Here is a 12,211-nt window from a genome sequence, read left to right as displayed (position 1 = left end):
CTTGTATTTCGCTCGTAACATTCATTAAAGGGAATATAACCTCAAGTCTTTTTAAAGGTTTTTTTTATGTTTTTTATGTTAACAATTTAGGCGGGAAATTTCTAACCATCGCCAAAAATATTTGAAGTCCTAGGAGGGAGCGGGAAATGGTCGAAGTGTTGGTGTTCCACACCAAAAAACCTAAGGTCGATTGACACCATAGATATAGGAAACGTATATAAAGGTCTAGATAAAATATTTCCAAGGGAGTGAATACGGAGGTGACAGCTAGCAGAAACGCGTAATTTCTGCAGGCTATCCTTATAAGGCACTATCTATCGGTAAGAAAGCTCGTGCTATCGTCGTGAGAGCCATTGTCTCCTGCTTAAAATTTATACTAAAAGTCACCAACAGATGGTGTCTAGAGACTACGGCCTGCGGAAAGGTCAAGCACTTAGTACTAAAATGCTAAGAGAGCTCGCGCTCCTGGTCACGTGCCTTCCTCGGTGTCTGCTAGGTGTCAATTCCGTATTTTATGTTAGGCTTAGACGCCCCGAAATTTATCTAGACCTTTATATACATTTCTTATATCTATGATTGACACACTTTTGGTAATTATTTCACTTTTGATATCGGTTTCTTAAATACTTTTAGTGGCCTCTGGTTTACCCCCTTTGTAATCCCTTATGTTATGCAAGGAAATATAAGTTACCTAACTAGTGAATTACATAAAATAAGTTGTTTATACCACGTACTACATGTAACTTACAGCTCGTTTTCAATATTTCGTAGTAGATCAGCTCACCTCTGAAAATATTAGCGGCTTATGATATTAGGTATGTAGATTTTTTATTAATAAAGTAGTTAAAGTCATTTATCATGTATTTTAGATAATTTATCGTACAACCTTATAAGAATTATACGATTAACCCAACTATTTAGAGCTCCGACTGACTTACCCAGCTAGTAAATATATATATGTAAATATGAATTTATCTGAAAATTTCAAAAATTACTGACGTTATGTTAAAAGAGGGCAATATCATAGGCTAAAGGTACGGTTCTAATCGGCCCGCACCGAAATATTATAAAAATCGTTCCAGTTATTTCTCCGATTTTTATGGTTATCTCTCCGAATTCTATGGTCCTGATTGACTTGTTTTCTGCAGCAGTAAATTATTTATCTCTAATGTGGATGGTAGCACTGCATTCCTTTTTTAACAAGAGAAATGGCGGCTTCAATGGATAACGCCGTGTATTCGTGTGATGGTGAATATTTAGCTTATTCAAGTGCAGACGGGGTATTAAAATTATGGGAAACATCAACTGGTATTTTAAAACAAGAATATACCCCTTCTTCGCATCTTTCTTCAACGTGTACATGTTTGTCTTGGAGTACCAGTAAACGATCTTTTGTAAGTATAGGCCTTTGCTTTTCTCACACAAGTTAAGCCTAAAATACCATGTGCTTATTTCGGTACTTAATGTGACGAGTTATTGTATTTATTTATGTGTGCTATTTTGAATAAAAACCCTTGTTTTACTTCTTAGAGTACTCCGAAGAAGAAACGAAAAAAAATAGAAAATGGAGATGTTGGTTTTGACAACAAACCAGATCTCATTGCAATGGGGACAACTACTGGAAATATTTTATTGTACAGTTTCCTTCAGGGTGAACTTATGTGCCAATTTGTGAGTGAATGTATTTAATAAACAATTTAAGCTTATATGTCTAACAGTCATGTTATTGCTGTGATATTTTAGGAAAAAGGCCATAGTGACGTGGTTAATGATATTTGTTGGAGTTCAGATTCATCTTCCTTATATAGTTGTTCAAATGATCAGCACATAGTCCAGTGGGATGCGACAAAGTCTAAAGTTAAACAGTATGTGAACTGGTTCAGTTTTATCTCCTCGATCTTTCTAATAATTATTTTCCTTTTATAGCAAATGGAAAGCTGGTCGTCATAGTGTCTATTCTCTCTGTTTAGTTGATAATAATAATTTAATATCCGCTAGTTCTTCTATTGAATGGTGGGACTTAACAACTAGGGAAGTAATTAAGGTAGGAAAAACCTAAATTTTATTTTTTAACTAAATTGAATTTAATCGAAATCCTTCTGACAGAAATTTACAGGACACACAACAGAAATATTCCGGTTATTACCTATTAGGTTTTCCAATAGTCTGTCTGCTGAAGGAATGTATTTTTTCTCAGCTGCTAAAAATGACAGAGTAGTTAGTTGTTGGTAAGTAAATTTATCGATTCAAACCATAGTCACAACAACATAGCTCATTAACTGGTTGATATTGTTCAATTATAGGCAACTAAGTAAGAATGATGACACAAACTCTTTAGTGTCATTTACAGTCCTTGAAGAATTACGTCAAATAGATGTGTCTAAAAATGCTTCAAAGAGCAATCCCATAGCCCTAACAGCGCTAACTCATAGTGGAACTTTGCACATCTTTGAACATCAGTTGAATGGGTATAAACTTTTAAAAAAAATTACTTTTAAATATACAGCTAAACCTACAATTTTTTTTATAGACAGTGCAAAAAACTCTTAACACCAAAAGTCACAATTCACATAACAACAGAAGGGTCGAATGATTTCAAAGTGAAACAGTTGCCTATTTTAGCTGTTTCTGTTTTATCAGATGCTAAAAATTTGAGACTTCTTGTGGCTTATGGTTCCTTTGTTAGTCCAAAATTTGAAGAGATTGTAAGTTTTCCATAATTCTATCATTTATTTACGATATTAATTTAAAATGGTTTTAACACACGCAGTCCATCTCTGGAACAGAACCTGAATTATGGTTAGTTCGAGAAGATCCCTTAAAAAACCACTCTACATCTTTGCAACAATCAGTGTCAAAAGTAAAAAGTTAATTTTCCTTTTCACGTTTTAAATAGGTTTAATTACATATTTTATTTGTTTTTCAGGTTAAACAACCGGAAAGGCCATTAAATTCCAAAATATTAGCTCCAGGTCACATGGCACCATCGGGACCTGTGATAGAAACAACGTCTGGTACTGTTTCAAGGAAAAGAAGAGATAGTTTTAAGAAGGAAACTCAGGTTTGTATTATTTTGCAATATTTCATTGTTTTCTTTAAACTTTTTTTTATAAATTAAATTTACATAGTTACCGATGGAAGCCCGATTACACGCATTAACGTTAGAAACAACTTCGGCTGATAGCGTACCAACCACTGAAAATTTAGTGCACTTACTGTGTCAAGGATTACAGAGTAGCAACCTGCAAATTTTAGATGTAAATTCCTTTTTTGTAAATTTGAAATTAAAATCAGTACAATTTAATCGTTTTGAGTAGGCTGTTCTTCAAAGAGGTGATGAAAATGCCATCAGAAGTTCGGTTCAAAGACTTCCGATTGCCAGCGTCGTTCCTCTATTGAAAGAACTTGAAAGAAGACTTCACGGGAGGGCAAGCGGTGCTCCATCTTATCTAAAATGGTTCAAAACTGTTCTGTTAACGCACACTTCGTATTTATCAACGTGCAGCGAAATTGAGGAGCTTTTAGGTCCAGTAGCTCGACTATTTGAAGGTAGAAGCGAATCGTTTTCTAGAATGTCCAGTCTTCGGGGGAGGTTAAACTTAATCCTATCACAGGTATATTTTTGAATACTTGTCATTTTGTTTACGCGTAGTAATTTTGTGAAATTTTCACCAGATTTCTTCTAAAGAAACTGAAACTGGTTCATCAAGACAAGCCTTATTAGTTTATAACGAAGAATCTTCCGAAGAAGAAGAAGTAGACGATATTATCGGTAGTCATTCAGACTCTGAGGTATACTGTTTACTTAACGTTATTGTTTTTCTATACTAAATGTCCGATTCTTCCATTAGGACAACTGGTCTGATTTAGACATGGAAGTTGAAGAAAATAATGCGAATATTGGGAATGAATCGTCTTCATCTAGTGAAGAGGAGGATAATTAGGTTTTTTTTGTAAGGGGTTTTAAGGGGGGGCTTGATCTTGTAAATTGCTGAAATTAGCTTGAAGAGAAAAATAAAAATACCCCCAAGTTTTGCACCCGTCCATTGAAAGACTGTTGTTTTATACAAAATAGTGTGATGAGTTGCAAAACCTTTTGACTAAAAATGGGGAAAATATGAGTAAATTGTTGAAATTTTATCTCTTTAAGATAAATCATTAGTTTAAGATACGGGGAAAGTCAACCATGTACCACCCTGCATAATTTGCAATATGTAAATTAGATAAGTGGTATTTTGTTACTGTTCTTATCTGTTTTACATTTTGACCTTAAATTGAGTGAAGAGTGAAGAAAAGAGCATGTAAATTCCATCAATAAATATTTTTATGTAAAGTTACGTTCTTTTTTAAGGTTTCTTTTATTTTTGGGAGATTTAAAAAGTAAATTTTTTGTAATTAAAATTTAATATTAGACCGGTGAAGCCTGCAGTAGAAAATGCTAAGTGCATGATGTTTTTTAAAAGCTTTTTTGTGTCAGACACCTAACAAATAAAACAAAAATATAATTAAAAAGTAAACAAGTGGACACATTAAATCCAACAAAAGAAATAAAACAACGTGATAATTTAAATGTAGATTTGTGGCGTAAATAATGATTTAACTTCACATTTATTAGCCCAACGAAGATTAACCCAGTTGTCACAAGTTCTAAATTGAAATTTTAACATTATTCCGAGAGATGGCGACAGATCTCCAAGAAAATACAAACTTCTTTTCAGTCTGCTTATAGTCATATTTGGGGAAATTTTCTTGGCGCCATATGCAACTTTGGTTCACGCATTTCGCATAAAAGTAAATACCATTTTCCTTTATTAAATAATATATCATTTAAATTTAATAGAGTAGTTTTTCATATTGAGACATTTCTAGGGCGGTGCATATTTCTTAATTTCTTTTAGCATTTTAAGCCTCGGCTTTCTTAATTATGAAATAAAATTTATTTAGTTAGGTTATCTACAAAGCCGCAAAGGTCGCCGGGAGTAGTGGCTCACTCCTGTAATCCCAGGCGTCCGGGAGGCAGAGTTTGTGGATGGCCGTATGAGGGCGACCACCAGTCCCCCAACGGGTGGTCCGAATACTTCGGCCACGGGTGTCCCCACGTATCCCCCCCCGTTGGCGTGGCCGTTACGCATATCTCGCCCTGATTAATCAGTTATTGTGTGTGTGTTGGTGTCTAGGGCCTCGGGTCGACACCGATGTGTGTGTATCTAAAAAAAAAAGCCGCAAAGGCCGACTTATGCGTAGACATACATAATTGCGGGATTGACATTAACACGGTTTATATATTTACACAGGTTAGACTACTTCGGCTCAGAGATGGACGCTTATGAGCTACTCCCGCGTTTAGAGAATTTGAAAAATTATACTTCGCGCCTACAGCGCCGGCTTGTGTAAAGTTTCCGAACTATAATCAACTATTGTTAAAATAATTTTTATATTTAAAAATGGAGCGCCACCTATATTTTAAATTTAAATTTATCTTAGATAATTAATAAATTTTAAAATACATATTATCAAATTATAAATGCGGTAGCTCATTAGTGTATTTATAAATAAATTAATTAGTACGGTTTATATACATTAGAGGGCGTACCAGTAGCATAGTAGAAAACAGGGTTGCCTGTCAGAAGAACTTAAGAGGCTCAAAACACTAGCACGTGTGAAGGTACAAGTAGTCTAACCTATGTAAATATATAAAACGTGACATTAAACAGAATATTAAATTAATTTAAAAAAGTAGAAAAAATGACATAGAGATCCAGACAAATAATTAATAAAAAACAAAAACAAACATTAAGAAAACTACGAACAAACAAAAAAAAATGATGAGATCATGACAGATAAATGTTCACATAATAAATAGCGAGATTTATGATAATTAGATTGAGTAACAATATTAGATGACAAAGCATTCTAATCAGTAATGACACTATGAGAAAAAGAGCTTAGTCGAGTAGTAGAATAGCCACGACTACGGGAATTGACTTAAGGGGAGAAAAACTCATTAAAGTTAAGACCCAAATTATTGTAAATGAATTTGTGTAACAGACAAAAGTTATTGAATTTATGACGCAAGTCAACAGGCTGAATACAAAGGGATTTTAAACTAGATGCAGGTAAATTTTGCAAATTAGTATCAAGTTTAGTTATGCGATTCTGTGACTTTTGTAGAGCACACAGGTCCGTAGTTAAATGAGGGGTCCAAATAGGGGAGCAATTTTGGTGTCTAAGGTCTTTGGCCGACACCATAAGTTTGCTCTAAAAAAATAGGGGAGCAATAATCAAGAACAGGGAGCGCAAGGGAATTGTAAAGCTGCTTAATCAAGAGAGGGGAACGAAAGTTTAAATTACGGTGATCAAAATGAGCCTGGCAATAGTCGAAATACGTTTGGTAACCTTATTAGTGTGCGTAGAGAGTTTGAGGCACGGATCGATAATACTACCTAAATCCTTCTCAGAGAGTCGGACACCGTCAATGTAATAGAATAGAATAGAAATTATTGAACTGAGTTACATAAAAAGCGCAAGCGCTTATTGGGTCAGCATCGTTTACAAAAACCATCAAAAGAGAGACAAAAAAAACGAAAAATAGGAACGGATTAGGTCCATCCCATACGTTTGTCCAATCTATTTTTAAAAGCACCGACTGAAGAACGCGATTTTACAGCAGACGGGAGAGAGTTCCAAGAGTTTACCATTCGATGGGTGAAGAAAGTTCGTTTGGATGACGTGACACATCTGGTTTTAAATATTTTTGGAGCATTTCTACCGCTCCAAACCACTTTAAAGAATTTATCTGTGGGCAGATCATATAGCCCATGCACGAGTTTAAAAGTCTCAACTAAATCAATCCGCAAACGTCTGGTTGCTAGCGATTGCATTCCGAGCCTCTTCAAGCGTTCTTCGTACGAGGAACCATCTTGGTAGCTTTACGTTGCACACGCTCAAGACACTCTATGTCCTTAATCAAATGTGGACTCCATATACTGGAACAGTATTCTAGGTGCGGGCGCACAACGTGTTGTATAGAATCTTGACAGATTTCTCATCGAGACTAGAAAAAGAGCGCCTTAGTAGGTAGAGAACACGGGACGCCCTTGCCACTGCCGCACGAACGTGGACGGTGGGGCCTATAAGACTCGAGACTTGAATACTCAAATCACGGACCTGGTCAGTGGGAACCAAAGGCCGACCGGACGAGTGGTAGGTAAAGCGTGGATTAGGTTTACCGAGGTGCAAGACCGTAGACTTAGTAACGTTGAAGCTCATGGAATTGGTGCTGGTCCAGGCCTCCACGGCAGTGAGATCCTCCTGAAGTGTGCGGCAATCCACTTGAGTACGAATGCGGCTTCCTACTTTGTTGTCGTCTGCAAACAGTTGAAGAGACGAATGTTTCACAGCCATGTTGATGAAAATAACAAATAGCACAGGGCCCAAGACTGAGAACTGGGGGACTCCGCTGGTGACTGGTTGCCAAGCAGACGTTGAACCACGGTGGCAAACACGCTGGCTACGGTCAGCCAAGAAAGAGAATATCCAGTTGATAAGTGTCGGCGGAACTTACAGATTGTGCAGCTTGGACAACAACAATGAGTGCGGGACCGTGTCAAAAGCTTTTTGAAGATCTAAGTAAATTAAATCGCAGTCGTGGCCGTCATCCAACGCGTCATAGACCTCGTCGAACGTTGCCAAGAGATTTGTGAAACACGACCGCCGGAGAAGAAAACCATGTTGTGCGGCAGAGAAGAAACCGCGGCTATCCAGGTGAGTGACAACCAAGTATCTCACAGAGGTTTCCAGATTCTTGCAAGGAATGCACGTGAGACTGATTGGGCGGAGGTCTTCCACTTTGCGACTGTTAGGCGTCTTTTTCAGAGGAATTACATCAGCCTTTTTCAAAATAGACGGTAGAATACCCGTAGACAACGATTGCTCGTAGATAACGAGCAGAGGGCCAGCCAGAATTGAGGCACCTTCTTTTAGGAGACGAGGATGGACTCCATCCGGACCGGGATATTTATCGATTTTAATACGCGACAAAGATCGCTTGACTAGGCTGTATGTCAACCCAACCGGATGGGGTTCGATGGAGGCTTTGGGCTCAGAAAGCGGAGTGAAATCGCCGAGAAAGGCTGCTTCAGGGTGAGGCTCAGGGTGAAAGACCGATAGGAAGAAGTCGCTCATGAGACCAGTGATGGTAGTAGGATTACCAGACACCTGGCCATCAGGAAGTTCCAGGACCACAGGAGGAGCCCTGTGCTTTGAAGTCCGTCCAACGTAGTCGAAGAACGCCTTGGAGTTCGAACCGACCTGTTCGACGAGGCGGGATTCATAACTATATTTGGCTTTTCGAATATGGGAAACGAGAGCATTGCGGTGAAACGAATACTGATGACGAGTATCGGAAGTTCGATGGGTACGGTAACGATGAAATGCCCGACGCTTGGCCAGGATTAGGGCCTGAGTATCTTTGGTCCACCAGGGTTCACGACGAAGTTTATTGGTGTTGCATGGCGTAGGAGTAGAGACTGGCACCGCTTCAGCTCGTGCTGAGAGGATAATGTTTGTGAAACAGTTGTAGTTGCGATCAATGCTATTCTTAGGAGAGATAAGAGACCAGTCTTGGAGGCGCAATGCGGCTCTATAAAGTTCGTAGTCCCCACGGCCGTAAATGTATTTAGGCTCCGAAGGCAAGGCCACGTCTGATCCGTCAAACAAATTATATGCAATTTGAAATAACAGAGTGGCGTGATCACTTTTCCCAAGTGGGGCATTAATTTTCAAAGACGAGACATGATCCCAGTCAAAGGTAAGGACCAAATCCAATATATTAGCCGATACCGAGTTGGGCCATCGACGTGTTGGTGCAAGAGGGCTTCCCGACAGGTCTGAATAAATTTGAAATCAAACGACCGCATGCCTCGCGAAGTTACAGAGTTCATCCAGTCGATAGAGGGAGCGCTGAAGTCCCCAAGGATAACCACACGATCACCCAATCGACAAACTCTGCTGATAGTGTTCAATAACAGTTTATCAAAGTCGGCGGTAGCAGACGGGGAACGATAGCAACAAAATAGGAACGAGCGTACAGGTCGGAATTGACAGACTAAGATGTTGCGTTGAAACTTCCTCCCAAGGAAGCTCTCACATACATGAGACAGCCGCCTTTACGAGAGGAAGAATCACAACGAAAAGAATCGTATCCTTGAAGAGCAAAGGCGGTGTCAGTAATGCCCTCGTGAAGCCAAGACTCAGTGATAGCAATAATATAGGGGCTGTCACGAAATACTACAGGTCGCAGTTCGGTTACTTTGCTTAGAATCTATTCAGCGTTAGTGGATAAAAACGTAAGAGCAGTAGGGATGGTATCCGCGAGGGCAGGTAACACCATAGGAGTTACGGGAATGGTAGGTACGGGATGGAATGTTGGTGCAAAAGGCGATAATCCGGAAATCAAGATAGTTGAAGGCGAGATGGGGATCGTAGACGATAAGGCAGGAAGGGGAGAAAAACGGTGGAGTCATTCTGAGTCAGCACCCTGGGCGCTGCTAGAAGGTATCCCGTTTTCACCGTCAGTGGTGCGTAGAGTGTCCATTTGAGACTGTTCGGCTGTCGTGGGAGGCCTATGAACCGAACGAGCCTTCAGGCTCTGTTTCAGACTATCCCTCTCCATCATTGTGCGATCCGGAGAGATGCGAACTTTTGCGTAATCATTCGAGTCAAGAAGGGAGCGAAGCTTTTTAGCGCCCTTCATGATGTCCAATTTTTCCAAGTTTCCAGATACCGTGAAACGGAGTGGGCGTACGCGACCCTCCACGAAACGGCCGAGGCGTATAACCCGAAAAAGCTTTATCTTTGGAAGTCGAAGGACCTCTTCAAGGAGAGAAGATACAGCCCGCGAGTCATCAGCCTGCTATCCAGTGGGTCAGAGGAAGCAGACTCGGGAATATTGTGGACGAGGAGATTGTTGGTACGCTTCTGCCTCTCGCATTGTGTGTCAAATTTTGTGTTGAGATCCTCCCGGAGTCGAGGGATTTCCTTCACAGTACTTTCCATCTTAGTTAATCGGGAAGCATGCGCGGCAAATTTTTCGGATGCAGTCTTTTCATTCGTGGAAATAGTTTTCTCAATGTCTTTCAGTTTCTGAGAAAGATCACCAAATTCTTTCTGGAAACCAGGATTGGGGATACCAACAGTCGAAGAAGACGACTCTTCTAACTTATTCAAACGTTGTTTAAGCGCTTCTAATTTCATAGATTCCTCGAGTTTAAGATCCAAAAAAGCATTACACGCTTTGCAGAACATTTTGGCCACGCCGAAGACGCCGCCGCCGCCGTATATTTTGGGTCAAACGCCGCCGCCGACCCATATCAGATCGGCGCCGGCCTCTAAGCGGGAGGTAAGTAAGAGGGGTAAAATAAAGGCGCGAAAAAGAGTGTATACCTAATTTTATGATTAAGCATAGTGTCATCAGCGAAAAGAAATACCAAAGGGACTAACACAACAGCAAGCAGAGAGTTAATAAAGATAATCATAATTCATAAGATGTATTTAACCCCACACTATAGTTTCTTCCGAAACGTCTATCGAAAAATCAGAGTGAGCCTACGAAGGCACTTGTTTCACGCGAATAACATTAGTTGTATAGGGAGACGGTTACGTCTTTCGTAAGAAATATATAATTTACTTCTGGTGTAAATAATTTTTAAAAAGGAAACTATGGTATAGAGTGTTGTCGTCTGATACGATTTTGAAAACTTGTAACGTCACAGCTGTAGTGTTAATAGTGGCCGCCATGTCAGTTACCGTTTTTTATCAATAGGCAAATTACAATGGTGACGTCGCAGGGTTTCAGACGACAACACTCTATAGGATTCGAGCTTAGGAAATATAGCGCCATCTGCCTTAATATCCGTGAACTAAATATATGAAGAAATAACAGACGACTTTTGAAATTCAATGTTTTTCGCATTGAGTTGGGAATATTAATCTAGAGATCCAATCAAATCTGCTCCCCGCGAAACCAGTTTTTGAAAATTACGAATGTGCCGTCTCCTCTAAAATGACGAGAAAACGTTATCATATCACCCGTGGCGCCATCCATTTTTTTTTTGAAAAAAAAAATATTTTTGCCGGAACGAACCATTGAGAGATAGACGGCGCCACGGGTAGAATGATAAAGTTTTCTCGTCATTTGGGAACAGACGGCAGTATTCTTATTTTTTAAAAACTTGTTTCGCGAAATACTGAAATCCGACGTTTTGCTTAGACCTCTTGATTAATATTCCCAACTCGGTTTTTCGGATGAAACTTTCAGCTGTTGTGCAGAGATAATTTTGAACGAGCAGACAGCTTTCATATATTCAATTTAAAACTCGGTCGGTCGGTAGGCGGCGATACTTGTGACCAAAATTTAAACTACGCACGAAGCTTATACGAACTCAAAAATTGTAGAATTTTTGGCTAAATTATTTCACAAGCATTATGTAAAGGGACAACTTATTCATAAGGCAGACTAAGCAAAGTGCCTAGGGCCTACGGAAATTTTAGCAGAAATTAGGGCCTACGATTCCATATAATAGGGCCTACGAAGGTTTGGATAACACTTTCGCCTCGCAGCAACTAGGAGCCAGGTTCGATCCCAGCTTGTGAAAACTCGTAACTACTCCTTCTGCGTTGAGTTTGTACGTTCGCTCCTCACTCGGAAAGGGGATTTTCCCCCCGAGGTAGAGGTTAACGGTAATAGTTTGTGTAGGGAGCCGTAACCCGGCGACCAGTCGCTAGATGACTTGGCTCTAAGGTGGCAGTGGCGTAGCTAGCATGGGTGACACCCGGTGCGAATATCAGGGTGTGCTACTTATTAGTCTCTAGTTGGTGTAAGATTTGATTATTTTCACGGTCTGGTGTCACCCTCAAATCACGCCCAAACGGGTGGCACCCTGGGTGGACCGCGCCTCCTCCCCCCTAGCTACGCCACTGCTAAGGTGGTGCCTTGGGTATTATTATTGTCTCAACAAAGTCATACTCCCTAAGTAGATAAATAGATTCTTTGTGCAAATAAAGATTTCCTTTAACAATGGTTTTCATTTGGTTCCTATTTTCAAATATTTTCTTCGAGTTGTCCGACATTCGTACAAATCCCGTACACTCTAAAGAAAAATGCTCTCAAATCTCAAAATCAGTTTCGGATTTCTGTAAACTGTAATCACTT

The 12,211-nt window shown here is 39.6% G+C and overlaps 2 protein-coding genes across 2 annotated transcripts; one reads left to right on the top strand and one right to left on the bottom strand.

Moving 5' to 3' along the window:
- The first annotated feature begins 1,126 nt into the window (after nt 1–1,126).
- On the top strand, nt 1,127–4,306 carry LOC149942607 (WD repeat-containing protein 43). The gene is made up of 13 exons (XM_090178854.1): nt 1,127–1,394; nt 1,531–1,671; nt 1,744–1,865; nt 1,927–2,044; nt 2,107–2,228; nt 2,304–2,468; nt 2,531–2,705; nt 2,771–2,860; nt 2,927–3,061; nt 3,129–3,257; nt 3,318–3,614; nt 3,676–3,792; nt 3,852–4,306. The coding sequence occupies exons 1-13, from the start codon at nt 1,209–1,211 to the stop codon at nt 3,942–3,944; spliced, it is 1,890 nt and encodes a 629-aa protein (XP_090034980.1). The 5' UTR covers nt 1,127–1,208; the 3' UTR covers nt 3,945–4,306.
- A 2,693-nt stretch (nt 4,307–6,999) lies between these two features.
- On the bottom strand, nt 7,000–7,404 carry LOC149942606 (uncharacterized). The gene has a single exon (XM_090179483.1). The coding sequence runs from the start codon at nt 7,402–7,404 to the stop codon at nt 7,000–7,002; it is 405 nt and encodes a 134-aa protein (XP_090035609.1).
- Between the last annotated feature and the right edge of the window lie 4,807 nt (nt 7,405–12,211).

Source organism: Leiobunum rupestre, chromosome 6 (assembly GCF_980474605.1).
Source record: "Leiobunum rupestre chromosome 6, qqLeiRupe1.1.hap1, whole genome shotgun sequence".
In the NCBI taxonomy this organism is placed as follows: Eukaryota; Metazoa; Arthropoda; class Arachnida; order Opiliones; family Sclerosomatidae; genus Leiobunum; species Leiobunum rupestre.
This window is presented reverse-complemented; position numbering and strand designations above follow the sequence as displayed.